Source organism: Aquila chrysaetos, chromosome 10, assembly GCF_900496995.4.
Source record: "Aquila chrysaetos chrysaetos chromosome 10, bAquChr1.4, whole genome shotgun sequence".
Lineage (NCBI taxonomy): Eukaryota > Metazoa > Chordata > Aves > Accipitriformes > Accipitridae > Aquila > Aquila chrysaetos.
The window spans coordinates 15253551-15269376 of record NC_044013.1 but is presented as its reverse complement, the minus strand read 5'-3'; the positions used below and the strand labels follow the sequence as shown (position 1 = coordinate 15269376).

The following is a 15826-nucleotide window of genomic DNA, read 5'->3' as shown; positions in this document are numbered from 1 at the left end:
CAAGTAACACCAATCTATAGTCATCGCCAAGACCGAGCACGGAAACACGCTGCAGAGCACCCGAGTCCTAACTTCTCCACGGCGGCCCCGAAGCTGCCGCCGCACCCTCAGCAGGCGACACCGGCTCCCCGCCGGGGGGGCAGCGTGTGTGAGCTCCCCACACCGCAGCGAACGCCTCGCCCGCTGCCCGGCCCGGGGCCCAGCCGCCCGCTTCGGGCCTGAGGGCTCCTCCGGGGGGCGGCTGAGGGAGGGGCCGCGCGCCAGCGGCCCTCACCGCCTCAGGGGGGCGCCGGGCCGGGCCGGGCCCTCCCGCGGCCCTCTCATCCCCCAGGGAAGAGGTCCCCTGCTTGATTAGTGGCTTTAATTTACAAAAATTAAGCAGTTAAAAACGATTAGCCGGGCGCAGACCGGAGAGCTCCCGCCGCCCAGCGACCCGCCCCACCCCCAACGGCGGCAACGTCACCGGCCGCGAGCGGTGGGCGGACCCGCTTATCGCAGCGCTGGATCGGCCCCCTCGGCGTCTGTGAGCGCTGGGATTGGTCTTCCGGTGGCCGTGGCAATGGCGCTTGCCAATTGGTGGGAGGCCAAAGGCGGTTTTCCCGTTGGCTTACCGGGCTGTCACTCTTCAGGTCGCTCGGTGAGGAAGTAATCCCTGCGGCACCCCGCGGTTGGCTGCCTCCCCTAAGCGGCCCACTTATTGGGCGGTCTTCCTGTTATGCTCCTTCCTCTCGCCGTGTGATTGGCCAGAGGGCTCCCCTACTGGATGGTCTGGCTGCCCTTCCCCCGCCCCACGCCGATTTGGGGGAAGCCCCGCCTGCGCCAGCGTCTTGTCGGCTGTTTCTGCTGCTGGCTGCTGCCTACTGGCCGGCCGCGCCGTCAGTCGCGGTTGGGCGCGGGAGGTGGGGCAGCGGAGTTGCTCGGCGCGGCGTTCCCGCAGCAGCCGCCCCGCCGCCGGGCCCCGCCATGAGCGCCGCCCCTGCCTAGCCCCGCCCGGTGGCCGGCCTCCGGCCTCGCCTCGCCTCGGGCTCGCCCCGCCGCCGCAGCCACCACCACCAGCAGCAGCGGAGGCAGCGGCGCGCCCCGCGGCAGGGCAGGATGAAGGTGACCGTGGACTTCGAGGAGTGCCTGAAGGACTCGCCGCGCTTCAGGTACCGCCGGCGAGGGGCCGGGCCGGGGTCGAGCGGGGGGACGGGCCGCGGTGGAGCGGCAGGGTGTCGGGGGCCGCGCAGGGAGCGGGGAAGAAGCAGGTTTGGGTGCCTGCGGGGTTGACAGGCCGCGGGGCGGCGCGGGGAAGGGGCTGCTGGGGCGGGCCGGGCTGTGGGGACGGGAGTTGTGGGGGCCCCGGAGGGTGACAGGTGGCGGCGAGCTGCGGGCAACCGGCTCTGAGGAGAGCGGCAGGCTGGGGGCAGCGGTTGGGGAGTGCAGGGTGGCAGGGCAGGGGCGGTGTGTGGGGAGGGGGGGGCTGTGTAGGGAGGTGAGGGGGCCATATGTGAGAAAGGGGCTGTTGTGGGTCTCTGTAGAACGAGGGGCCTGCTGGGGTGGGGTGGGGGCTCTGAGGAGAAGGGGGGGATGCGGGAGGTGGGAAGCGCAAGGAAAGGGGGCAGCATCTGTGGGGCTGGGTGGGCCATGCGCGGGGTCTGGGCTTCATGGGAAGGTAGCACAGTCTGCAGTGAACGCTGCTGGGGTCACCCGCCTTTGCGCAGGTGTGTGGTGGGGTGAAGGGTGGCAGGCAGCTGGTGCAAGAAACCCTCAGCAGCCAAAGCAATGCCTGCTCAGGCTCAAGAGTGTGAACTCCCCAGTGGTCCATCTCCAGTTCTTCAGAGCTGTGCTTACACTTCAGCTCCCAGTGTCTCCTGCCTGCATCTGCTGCATGCATCCATACTCAATCTGCCCACTATTGGGGTGCCAGTACTAAACCAGCTTAGTATAATCCTACTTCCCGTTGTCAGACCAAGCATGTACTGTTTTGTTTTTCCACGCTTGAGCAACGACTTGTCTGTCATTGCTGTAGGCTTACTTCTGCTTATGTTGGGCAACTCGCCCCTTCATCTTTCCCTAAGCTTTTATCCATTCTATATATGTATTTTGCACCATTGTATCTGCTCAACATAATTCTGCCTCTCTGTGGGATGCGTGGCTGGTCTGTGCACATAGGCCCACTTTCCGTGCCTGGTATCACCCTGCTAGCTGAGGGAGAGGCAAACAGCTCCATGACTTGACATGATGTGTCACTGCTGTGCCCCTCTTGTCCTGTGCTGAGCCCGTGTTTGGAGTGCCTGTGGCTCTGTGGTTGGCACAGGCTGGGTGCGCTCTGGCTGTTGAGGGAAATAGTCCTGCTCTTCCTCTGGTCTCTGGCTGTCTGTTCACGCCGCCTCTTTGCGTCAGCTTTAGCAATCGTGTGGTTCTGGGATGTGGAGGAAGTTGGAGAAGGTTTGAATGGCTCAGCCCTGGCAGAAGTTGGAGTTCCTGTTCTTCCCTTCTTTGCTCCTGTCTCTGCTGCCAGCCTGTGCCTGGCTGCTTTAGCCACATGTTTTTCTGGTGACCGTGACTGGTATTGTTGGATCCTTTAAGGAGCTAGCTGCCCTGGCAGAAGAGACTGGATGGTTTTCTGCTAGGTTAGTGAGTTGAGTCAGCATTGCAAAGGGTGCGAAACCTACTAAAGCTTATGGGGAGGAGGAAGAGGGAACTTCACTGCCAGAAGCAAGGCTGGAGGAAGGCATTAGGGAGTGAGACCTCCCCTGAGGCAGCAGGGAGCTTTTACATTGGCTTAGCTGTTCCACAAAACTTTTTGCCCCGAGTTGGGCATGCTTGCTAGTATATATACTTTCTGGCACAACTATGTTTAGTGTGGGTCCATCCTATTTGCTGACAATGCAGTCTTAGATTGGCTTAATTTAACCACAGAACTATACCATTAAATATAATTTTGTGGTTTTTTTTTTTAATTCCCGATATCTGCTGAAGTATAGAGTACACTTGAGAGTGCAAGAAATTGTGACTAAAATTTGTGAGCAGAAGTGTGCTGCTGTCTCTACAAGTTAAGACGTACTAGTTCATTTGAACTCACTATCATTCTCCTTTTGTCCCTCTTGATTTCTTCCTTTCAAGGAGAGAAAGTGTGGAAAACCCTTTGACAGGGTCTTCTACTACATTGTGGTCTTTTTGACAGTCTCTGATACTACTGCCTTTGAAGAAATTGCAGAAAATCTTATGGTGTAATCACTTGATGCCCCCAAAACATCCTTCCAACCTTTAACTGATAGGAAGCAGTTAAAATCGTGAAGCAAAAATCTTGTAGTATTTCTGAAAAAAGGTCATATGTTTTATTATTAGTCATTAGTATTTGCTGTTATAACGTTGCTCATTCGTAGTGTTCATATGAATTGCCTAAACCAAATACTAGAAACCTTCTAAATGAAGTTTACTGCAATGGTTTTATTAAAGGATGGTAGAGACACTAATGCAGAGCAAGGTCATTACAAAGTCCTAGCATACTTGCAGGGAGCAGTGTGGACATAAAGCACCTTCTTGTGCTGTGTTCCTTATCTTATAGCAAAGCAGAGCTGCAGCTTTCTCCTGACCTTTCTGTGCAGGTGGGTGTAGTCTCTGTCCCTTCCCATCATTATACCTATTGGAGCAGTTAAATAAACCTGTTGGGAGGCATATAGTGTATAGAAATGTCACAGTTTACTTTATTATAGTCATGGAGAGAACTGGGAGGACATCGGTGAATCAGAGTTCCTGAGTCACCAAATCGCTGTTTTCACAGGGAGCTATTTAAATCTTCTAAAACATGCTACTACATACAGCTTCAGACACATGGCTTTCTTGCTTATCTCTTTCTTATGAAGTTCATGTTGGTCTCTTTTGGTGTTGAGATGTAATTGAGAATATCATAGTTACCTGAATCAAAGAAATAAAGATTTGTTTGCTTGCTTAAAATGCTTATAAAGGGAGCATGGGTTGTTGCTGTTGAGTTGCTGATATGTGATTAGATAATAATGGCTATAAAGATTCACGTCAGAAGTATGGGGGGTTATTTCATAGTAAGGCATGCTTTTTTTTGTTCCCCCAGTAGATAAAGAAGTCTTTGAATTATAAAACCTGAAGCAGTGATGGCCTATTGTATCACTAGGTTTGTAAACTTATGACATACCAGATCAGTCTGAGGTTGGAAGCTTGAGGTTTAGAAACTGATATCAAAAAGGGTAATGAAAAGGCTATGAATTCAGGCACGCTTGCAAATTTGCAATCTTTTTTTTTTTTTTTAAACCTACTTTGAAAATAATCTCGCTGAAATCACATGCTTTTCCTTCATGACTCCCTCTCTTAGAAGTATGGACAGACTAAAGATCTAGCAAGGAAATGCGTTTGCAGTTCTCCTACAGTGTGTCGATGACTTCCTATCAAATGAAGAAGTTGCTTGGGGAGGGGCCTTAGAGCAGTCCTTGAGTAGTAAGAACTGAGCTGTGCTGGCCAAGTTCTATGTATATAATCAGGAATTCCTGGAGTGGTTTTTTTCATATGAAAATAGTATTGTGAAATAATACTTTCTCCTTATCTTTAAACAATAAGAATTTCAGTTTCAGAGTTCAGAGGAACAGGCTTTTACATTGATGTTCCATTTTTGTGTTTTTCTTCATGTAACTAAAGAATGTTTTCTCTTAATGAGTGAGGTATGCAGTGTAGCAACCACATGAATCACTCTGAACCTAAATTTTTAGAAAGGAGAAGCAAGTTTAAGTGATGGGGAAATACATCTGCTGTAAGTAACAGTTAACAATCTTGATAAACAACAAATAACAGAAAAAGCAAAATTCTGTTGCTTGCAATGTGTGCAATTGTAAGAACTCTATAGAAAAACCTTCAGTCTGTTCCAGTCTTTAAAAATGCATCAGTAAAAAGCTGTGTATTTTTGAGATAATTTCTTTGTCCTTATCTGTTAAATTTTTTTTTATTTAATTTTGTATTGACTTCCTGAGAGCCAGCTGCAGAACAGATGATGGATGACCAAGGCAGATGAAAGAATATAAATGAAACTGTTGCCAGTTACCATTCTTACTAAAAGTATATCATGGGTAGTTTTTGCGTAGAACTGGTGGTTATAGTGTATTTCCTTCAAGCGACTTGTCTGAGGAGTCTTCCATTTAGATTGAACTAAAGCACTGCTTTGTGTAGGCAGGCCTGCAGTGTCAGTAAGGCTGACTTGTCGCTGAAGTTCCCTGCTTATGTGTGTTGGTTTTCTTCTTCTGTGGCTTTGATTCTGATCTATCTAAATGGGCCCAGCTGAGATGCACCTCATGCATATGTAGAGGATACAGGCTGAATAGGTCACTCATGCCACTTTATGGCTTTCTAGATTTATGAATTTTTTTCTCTCTTCTTTAGTACTGTAACCAAAGTTTAGTCACTAAGCATCTGTTTCCCAGGTAACAGGAAGTGTTTTGTCACTTTAAAATATGAGTAATACAAGAAAGTGACTTATTTAACCTGCTTGGAGTAGGTCTTGTTCAGTGGTCAGAGAAACTATTGTTATGTGCCTAACCCATACACTTTGGCCTGCTTATTACTTTCTGAAGAAAATGTAGAAATCGGAACATCAGTGAACTTGTCCCTTCTGTGTTGACTTCCAGTGGGTATGGTGCTGCAGTGCAGTCTGCTTCCTAACCTGCTGCATTACAGTACTACGAGTAGCAAGTAAACCGCTCTTATTCAGCATGGGTTTGTAGCGTGGGTAATCTGTGTGTGGTTATGGGATCACTGAAATCACTGAGGTTGCTCACTTGGGTAAACTCAGCCACATTTAAAGGTGCTAAGAGGTATGTGACCAAGAACTCTGCACACAAAAAATCTGTTTGTTTTGCTGAGACTTACCTAGCTGTTTTAGGAGGAATTTCCAAAGAAATGTTTGGTTTGGGCTTTCTGCCCTTGGTGTTTGGGACTGAAAAGCAAGTTTGTAACTTACTTGGCAAGTCAGGGTGGAAAGTGTTGCAGAAGAACAGAAAAAGAAAGATACAGTAAGTCTAAAGAGAAAGCTGCCAGACATTTGCTTGTAAGTTTGCATTTACCATTTTTCATACTTATGTGGTTGTTATGTTTATAATTTCCAGTATGTGATTGTAGAACAGCACTTTTCATAGCTGAAGTGTAGTGACATGGAGGACAATCTTAGTGGGATGCTGGTAAGTTACATGTGTACAACATCTCTGTCCATACTGCTAGAAGTCTGATGGAGTTATTTAAACGGAGTGCTTCTAGATTTCTAATTCTTCGCTTTTGTGGAGATTACAGTGAATGTGTTGTTCTACTCAGACCCTAGTCAATGATTTATTTATTTTTAAATCTGTGACTACATCTTTCAAATGTACATTAAGAAAATAATTGACCTAAAGAAAGGGGGATATATTGGAAGATAGGACCCAGTGTTAGAGCATTTTCTTCCAGGTAATTATACTAGAGTAAAGAAGTTTCATCGAAGATCCCTCTCAAATACATTTCATTGAAATCTCTCCACACTGAAATCTTTTAAAGCGTTTTCAAATATAATAGTAAGTTGTTACAGTCTTTCCTAATGGAGATTAGAGAAATGTGTCCTGAAGTCAGGTTGTCTTGATTTGGTTAGTGCACCTACATTTTTTTAATGGTGATTCTGATTCTGTTTCTTTGTTGTTTGATTATGATTTACGGTAAGTAACAGCAAACTGAAAAACCTTAACTATATCTCAGATTGCCAATAGGAACTTAAAATGTTAATTTCCTTGGTTTTAGTCTAAGTTTTTATCTGGGAATGTTTAAAAAACCCCCACACACTGAGAAGGGAGCTTACAGTGGAAGTAGTACCAAAATCTGCTAGCTATCATAATGTTGCTGTAGCACAGCAGCAGGATCAATTGCTGAAGAACTGATATTACTTAAGCCTGTGCAACTGATCTTTAATGAGTACTTGCAGAATTAGAAGGACAGCTTATTTATGCGTGTCTGTGTGCGCGCAATGTAACTGTAATTATACAAGCTCTTACAGTCATTCAGGTTTTAAATATAGATTTGAAGAGGTTTGGTTCTTTAGCCTGGAGTGTCTCATATGTTGGCTAAGCACATCTCATGTAATTACATTAAGAACTAAAGTTATGGAGAAGATAGTTTTATATTTAGTGGGTGGGGGGAGGAATATCAATGTTAAAATCTCTGGAAAGCAGGGTTAGTAAATAGAATATTCATTAGGAAGTTGGCAACTATAAAATAGAAATCTGTCTATCTTAGGCTAGGTGGGCTTTGGTTAGCGTTGTTTTTTCCTGTAGGCATCTGTGAAATCATTGGCCACCGAATAGCAAATGTGCTGATTTAGCTATGTTAGCAGTGTCCTGTGATCTTTTTTCAGGCTTAGCTTCTTGACAACCTTGTACTCAGAACTCTATTATTAGAGTCAGCATTTTTCCTGTTCTTGCTTCGTGCAGTGAACAATATGACTTAAGTTATTGGTAAATTTTTACGTAGTAAATCACTCTAAAAAGTCCCCAAAGCAAACTCCATCCTGATAACCTGCTTTGGGAGAAAAAGGAAAGGAAAATATCTAATTTTCATTGACTACAGAAACATTCCTACTGAAATTACAGTTTACAGAGCCAAGAACCCTTTGCCTGGCTCTTGATGCAGGCCTTCCTGGCTAAATCAATTAGTTTAGTATCTTGGGGAGATGCAAATGCAGCACTGTCATGAGGGAGTACAAAAAAAAAAAAAAAAAACCAAACCCAAAAAAACCCCAGAAAACCCTATGTGGTTACTTAATGTTATGTCTCATAGAGCTTTACGTTTAGGTGGGCAGGAAATAGAAAAACAAATTCTGACTAATTTAGTTACTTTTTTTTTTTCCCTCTCACTTGTATATGCAGAATGCAGTTTAAAAACATGTATAGAAGTTTAAACTGTGTAAATGCATTTGTGATCTCTTTGAGCAGGTACTACGCTGTTTGAGATACAGATAATCCTGTGAGTTTAGGTAATAATTTAGGTGGTTTGCTTTTTGATAGTGGCAGATTTGTAACAAAGATAACAGCTAAAGTAGCTGTCTGCAATGGAAGACCATTATGAGGAAATGCAGATTAGCATGTGGACTGTAACATTATTTTAATATATGCAGGAGTTTTCCATACTTCTCTGTGTGACAGTATAAATCCTGGTTTTGTTGCCACTCTTTCATATGACTGAAAGATTAGATCAAGAACATGAGAAATAGTAGATATTATCATTATGATCATAAACTAAACAATTTTAAGCAGTCCAGTAAAGTAGACTAAAACATTGTTTTGCCTTCCTGATGATCTCTTCAAGAGGAGTCCTTGCATATGTGGCAGAATAGTTACTTTACAGTTAGCATTTACTTTATGAATATTAAAAGTAGCCAGGCCTCAGACCTAGGGTAAATCAGTTGTTTTGTTTTGATGGGCTGTAAATAACTTATGCCTGTGTAGAGGAGAAATCTAATTTATGGGATGATGTCCTGTATACATTTTCAAACTGACAAGACACAAGGATAGACTAAGAAAATAATTTGCTGCAAAATAGTCCCTTCAAGTGTTTTATGAATGAGAGGAGGTTTTGAACAGAGAAAATGCCTGTCAGATGGTTGGCAAACTTGCTCGTGTGGCATGAATCTTCCTGTGAATCAGGCTTTCTGTTTGATATTCTAAGTTTTCTGTTTGAGATTGTAAGACTCTACAATATGCAGGCACGATGCTCTTGAATAATTTTTAGAGTTCGTATGTCAATAGTAAAAGGGATTTAAATAGTTATGGTTTTGCATGAGATTTAGTTTAACGGTAGTCAGTGCACACGCACAAACTACCTTTTTTCTTTTCATGAATTTGTGATATGCCTTTAGTAACAGTCATAAAAGGAAGACCTGTGCTGACAATTTTGTATGAATAAACATAAAGCAGAGCTAGTGATCAGTTTGCACGATGTGATTTTGGAGTTTCTAAACTTCCAAAATGTATTTTAAGCTGGATATAATACAAAGAGAAATTGGAGAAGCCATATGTAGTGAAATGTATTCCGTCTGACAAAATTTAAAAACACAAGTTATGTGCAAGAGAATTCCAGATTTCCATCTTTCTGGGTCCCAGATGTTAATTTAAGTAGGAACACATGGATATCAAACATACTCAACATTTCTGTGCATTTTAAATATCCTAGTCTTCAATTACGAGTGATCTTGTAATTATTTTAAAAAATGTGTAACTTATGTAATGCTGTAGATCATGTAACAGATTCTTGTGTACGGATGTTTAGAATGACATTTTGTGGATTGAAGTTTGAATCAAATTCACTCCTTTGGTACAAAGGAAAGGCGTGTTATATTCAGAGTCTGACTTCTGGCCGTGAATGTTATCCCTTCTTCCTGACAAAACAGAGTTGTGGAATTTGAGCTGGGAGATTGGGTTTGGTTTTCTCCTCAATGGTGTCTGCCCAGGGAGGCACTGAGCCTCTTCTGTCCCCTTCCTCACTGCCGCAGTGATCCGAGCTGGGTTCAGGGCTCCCTCAACTGCTTTGCGTGGTGGTGGTGGCTGGTGTGAGTTGGTGCTGGGAAATCTGTCCTGCTCTCTGATGCCTTCCTAGACTCCAGCTCTCCAGTGATTCCCTTGCTGCTATGGCTGCTCGTCAGCGGGCAATAATGGGAAACTACATGTTGCTTATTGTTAAGATAGAAAGGTGCAGCTTGTGTGTTTGTTTGTTTAGAGTACTTTGTGAAAGTAGTCAGACTCTGCATTTGACTTGGATTCTTCTGGTGAACTTCAATGTAAAGAACATGTGGTGGTATTACAACATCATTGGTTTTATGTAACATGCTGTTGCTAATATACTTGAGGTTTAAGGTGACCTAAGTAAGAGCTGAGTGGGTGAAGAAGAAAAATAATGTAGGTGGAGCAGTGTTGGGCCTTGTGATCTTAACTGGGACTAGCAAAAGGCTTTAAAAAGACTCACTGCTCAACTGGAAATGTAGGTTAGATCTTGTCTTTCCTAGACTTGTAGCATTCATGTAAGTTGGTTGGAGTTGCTGTTTGTATAAAGAGTTCAGTAATTAATGAAATAGGCCCCTTCTTTCTTAACCTCCTTAAAGAGGAGAAGTAGAGTTCATCTCATCAACTGTGTAGCCATCTTTCTTCTTCAGGCAGATTTTAGGCTTAGGCTCCTTCAAATCTAATGAAGGTTAATAGTTGTATCCCAAGTGCCTCTTGATTTGTTTTAGCCATGTATGTCAGGATAAGGTGAACTGCACCCTGGAAGTAGAGTGTTTCTACTCTATTGTTTCCAAAGGTGATTTAGATGACTAACTTGGGTATCTATGCATAGATATCAGTATTTGATCAGATAAGGCACACTACAAGAATAGAACAAATGTATTGGCTTTGCCAGTCAGAGTTGTTATTGAGGATAAAAACTGTTGAAGACGACTGAGGAGTCTCTGATGTTTCACTGAGGATGCAACTTCTGGGTGAATTTGTGTGTTGCTAAATTGGAGTCTGTTTAAAAAGTATATGCACATATGCACACCCTCTCTACAAGGTTGTTCTCCAGAGGAATCTCCAGTTGTGGAGAATGATTTTTAAAAGTACTCGTTTAATTTCCTGGAGTACTTTCTTTTGTTAAGTGTCTGATTTTGAAGAATATATCTGCCTCTTTATTCTATCCTACTTCACTTATCCCAAAATGAATGATGAAAAATGACAAGATGAAGTGTTAAATGTGCCTACTATTGCAATGTATCCACTATATTGTAACTATTGATCTTGCAAGGTTTTGTTTGAAAATATTTGCAGTTGATTTGAGATGAAAAACCTTTAGTATGTAATTAATAAAGGATATGTAAGCTTCTGTTTGGTTGAGAAATAGCTTACCTGCAGTTAGCATTGATAGATGAATGAAAGCCCAGGGTCTTTAAAATCTCCTGATGACTAAAAGTGGTGGGAGAAAAGATACTAAATGTACCCAAAGAATATTTAAACTTTTTCCAGGGTTGTGGGTGTACCATATGCTTTTTGTAGTTTTTATGTTATAATATTCCACCCATTATCATTTGAGAGGGATGAAGAGGAAAGGAGATTGACTTTTCCAAATATGAAGACATTAAATTTGAGGAAAACACCAATATACGGTATTTCTGTATTCTCCTACTCCTAATGCTTATGTACTCTGTTATCTTGAGATTGGATCATTTGACTGGCTGCTTCAGTACAAAGGCATAAAGGGCAAACAAAGACTGTTACTTTGCAGTATGAGGGAACAATAAAACTACACAATAAAGCTATTAATTTACATGTAAAATACATTTATGGTAACTGAGTGTGAGATATGTGTATGTGTATACACCTACAAGCTAAACAAAAAATTCAAGGTCAGAGTTTGTCTATTGCAACGAAGCTGCAACCTCCCCTCTGACTGTCAAATAGAGCGTTCTGATTTTGTGGAAGTGTATTACCAAAATATTCAGCTTCTGAAATGGACAAAGAGGGTAGATACTTGCTGAGGACTCAGTCTTCATAGCAAATCTGAAATTTTCCTCTGGTTTTGGTAAAGCAGATCCACCTGATATAACTGGAATTGTAGAGAGCTAATGGTCCTTAGCTCTTCTGAAACATGGTGACCTCTTGTTATAAAGGCTTTGCCATCTCATGGTGGTTTGGACACAACAGTACTTTTCTAACTGTAGTAGGTGTAAGTTAGCAACTAAGGAAATTACAAAAAGGAAGGGACAGATACTGCCTTAGTTTTCTGAAATCAAAGCAAACAAAAGACTCATATTAAGGTTATATGATATGTGTAAAGAATGCTCTTTGATTAATTACAGAGTACTCTGATCTCCAGTTACTTCTACTTTATAGGAGGTTTTCTGTACAGGTGGTTAAGTCTTGCTGTATCAGTTCTGAACATATTGATACTGAGAATCCTATACCAGGGGAATCTAGTGATATTTACTCTTTCTGTTTTTCAGGCAGTGCTACCCTGTCTTTTATATTGGCTGCATTTGAGGTACATAAGGGCTGTCTTTCCAAATCAGGGATTAATTTCTTCATTCTTCCTCAGGTTCTTATTACTGATAGCTTTTAAAAAAAGAAGTTGACATGACTTCTTAGCATCTGACTAGGAACTCCAGATCTTGAGGCTGATGGGGCATAGTGTTTAGATGGAGGGATGTCCTCTCTTGTATCCCTTGCAGTTGGTTGCTTGATGGTTATATTTATGGTTCCACTTCCTGACCTTACTACACACTTGAGTTTTCAAATGTTGAAATCCTTCATTCCTTCTGCTGCTTCTGTGTTTGAGCTCCGGGGTAGTTGCTGAGATTTAAAAGATTAAAACGGTCCTGTGATGTTTGCAAGTTTTCAGCAACAAGAAGTTTCTGCATAGCGCCATCAGCTTCTTGAGCTTGTTTCTGCTGCCCTTTTTTTGTTGCAACATCTTGATACTATAGTCCTACTTCCTTATCTGATGGTAAGGCCTCCTAAAAACCTTTTGACTCAATCTTGAGAAGTTGGAATTACTAGTCAGTTGTGCAGGATAGGTATTGTGATGTGTTGCATTCCTATCTGAGTTTACATTTAGCAATGTTATCAACTTCTCGTCTGTGAAGCTTTCATGGTCACCATTGTGTCCCCATCTTATTAACAGCTGTCCCATAATGAACAAAACCATTTAAGTTGAAAGGTGAAGAAAATTCTGCTTATCAGAATCTTTGTGGAAGAAAAGGGTTGCTAATTTCCTACTTAGGCTTACTAACTATCAGTCTCTCCTGGGGTAAAAAAAGCTTAGGGGAAAACTATTAGGCAAAACTATTGGGAAGAGAACACTGTTGGGCATTTCTGACAATTTACTGCAAAAGAGTAATGAGAGAAAAAGCTTGAGAATTTAGGGCCAGTAGGTAGCACAGATGTCCTTACAGACTGTGCATGATACATTAAATGCTGCTGCAAGTTTAGTGCTACTCAGTTGGACTTTCAGCCATGTATATTAAGTGCAATAGAACTTGTTCCTTTTTGAAGACTGATTTGTTTATAATGTTCATTATCTTTTGAGCCATGTGTAGTCTCGCAGTGAAGAACAAATCAGCTCAAGCATACATCTTGGAGGGATTTGTCCTGTTTGTTTGTTATATCAAAGACCATATGAATTACTGCGGATGAACTAAACTTTGTAGATGAAGACAAACTTAAAAACTGGTACCTACAAGCAGACTTTTGCTTAATGATGAAGTGAATTCAATAAATAACCTTGTCTTATTTTATTTGATTGTTTTATAAGAGGAGAATTCTGACTTGGAAGGAATAGAGGAATGGCTCTTCTAATATTGAGGACTTGTTTCTTTTCTCTGGGGGAATTTGGAATGCAGATAGTGCTTGCTATAGACCTGAGAAAACTTTTGGCTTTTTCATCAGCATGATAATCTTCAGTTCTGGAAATGCATTTCTGTATTTCAATCCACCAAGCTCAGAGAAAATTTCTAGGATTTTGGGGTGGGGGTGAAGAGGATGTCACATTTCTGATTCAAAGTCCTGCTGTTCATGTTGTAGAGTTTTTCCAAGCTATTGATAAAGTGTTTTGTGGCAATGACTGAAGAACTAGTAATGTAAGGAGTACTAGCATGACTGAGGAAGTTTATCGCGGCATATCAGGGAGCATTCATCATCTGTTCCTCAGCATGGAGGGGCTCTGTGCCAGCAGGGAAAAATCTCTATGGTGCCAAACCAGGGCTTCAATGGGCTCTGTGACAGGCTGCAACAGCGTTCTTTCTTCAGACCATATTAATGGTTATGACACATCTCATAAGTTATAAAACTGTTCTTGTATGTATCTGTGCTGTTATCCAAGGTTATTAGGCCTTATTGTTCTGTGTATGACTTCTTTGTCCCTCCATATGTCATGTTTCTTTTTTAATCTGTGTTTGCCTGGTGCCATTATACGTGTACCAAATGTATTCCTTTTTAGCATGTTTAAGATGCCTCTAGATACCTTTTTATATCTAACTATAGATGAAGGAAATGAAATGGAGTACACAATGATTGGAGGGAGCAGTTGATACGCTGGAGGGTAGGTCTGCCATTCAGAAGGACCTCAGCAAGGTAGAGGAAAGAAAGCACTGGTAGAAACCTCCTGAAGTTCAACCACGAAAAATGCGAAGACTTCCTCTGAAAAGGAACAACCCCATGCAGCTGTGCTGGCAGACAGGGACCTTTGCGTCCTGGTGAACAGCAAAGGGACCATCCATCAGCTGTGTGCCTGTGCAGGAGTGAAAACTGCCAGTATATTGGGCTGTATTAGCAAGAGCATAGCTGGCAAGTTGAGGGAAGAGATGATTACCCTGTATTTAGCTGTCATGAGGTTAAGTCTGGAGTGTTATGATGAATTTGAGGCCCTGCCGGTAAAAGAAAGATATCACCAAAGTGACGGACATGCAGCTAAAGGCAACTGGAATGGAGTACATGGAGTTCAAGGGGAGGATGAGGGCTGTGGCCTTCTTCAGGCGAAGAAGGCTCATGGAGGATCTAATTGCTACCTTGAGTTACCCAGTAGATTATAGAGTTCAGGCAATAGGTGTAGGTGTGGGGTTTTGATTTTAGGTGCACAGTAGGAAGAGATGGTGATTGAAAGATGCAGCAATTCAAATGGCATGCACTGAGGGTTAAGCATGGGAACAGGTTGCCCAGAAAGGTTGTGTTACTTCCATCCTCCATTCTCATTCAAAGTGGAGAGGATCGGGAGTATTGGTTATAAAGTAGTTACAACTTATTTTGGGTGGAACAGCACGATCAAATTATTCCCTTTTTAGTGTTTTTGCCATAGCTGTGTTATGTTACAGCCTCTTGTAGGTGAAATGTGTGTTGATCCTTGGGTTTTTTAGCAGAGAGGGCAGACTGGATATGGAGGCTTGAAAGGTGTCTCCAGTAGAACTGACTGTTTACTTGTTTGGTACAGTGTTGCTATTTTGTCTTTTCTGTGATGTTCATAACAGATTTCTAGTTGGAGGACTTTGCTGTCAACATTGTATTTCTCTGTACAGTGGCATTGGTGGTGTGTGTGTTCCCCCAGCCTGATTTTACCCTCAGCAGTTACTCTGTGGCTGTTTCTAAACTAATTTGTAAGTTGTTGCTTACATCTGAATTGTATTACCAAGGTGCAACTGCTATGTGTGTGGAGAGAGCGAGCGAGAACGCAGACCAATTAGGCAAGCAAGTATAGTATCTTTTGTGGTATACCTGCATTTTAATTTGCCTTTACATCATACTTACAGCTTGTAGCTCATCCTCTGATTAATGTCTATTGGTCTTTTTGCTGTCACCTGATTAGGCTCTGGCATACAGGAGGAGACATTCCTGTAAATCATCAGGCGCATTTTCTTGTACTTCTGTATCTCATCCTATTTCCAGTTTTTCCCATTCAGTAGTACTTTTTTTCAAGTTGTCTTTAAGATGTTTTGAAGTTTTCTTGCTTTGAAGTCTCTCTTATAATTATATGAAACAGTGACTGATTTCCTATTTCCCTCTGTCATTGAGGGTGCCGAATGCAATCGCTGTCAGGAGTGGTCCATAAGCAACTCCACTGCTGATTTTGTTTCAGTCTGATAATTGGGATCAAAAGGATCTTGTGACTATCTTGTTGGCCTTTTCATCTGACTCTGGGTAGCACAGGTTGAAAACCAAGTCTGGTATCATGTAAAGCTATAGCATGAGTGCTTGGTAATTTTGATATAGTTTGATTTTTACATGCATGTAGAACTGTGATACCACTGTGGGATGCACAGACAGCTTGCAGCTAATCTCTGCTAGTGTCTGTA

General features: G+C 42.5%; 1 protein-coding gene across 13 annotated transcripts in view; it reads left to right on the top strand.

The window, feature by feature from the left end:
• Positions 1–905: 905 nt before the first annotated feature.
• The window catches only part of ACAP2 (ArfGAP with coiled-coil, ankyrin repeat and PH domains 2), a 71101-nt gene continuing 56180 nt past the window's right edge, over positions 906–15826 (top strand). For 5 of the 13 annotated variants that reach the window (XR_003925234.2, XM_030027010.2, XM_030027011.2 and 2 more), the window contains exon 1: positions 906–1148. Coding sequence is in view for 12 of the 13 variants with exons in the window: in XM_030027010.2 (XP_029882870.1) it covers positions 1096–1148 (53 nt within the window). In the remaining variant the exon portion in view is untranslated. The remainder of the gene's footprint in view (positions 1149–15826) is intronic. The other 8 variants (XM_030027013.2, XM_030027017.2, XM_030027012.2 and 5 more) reach the window with 4 other exon arrangements.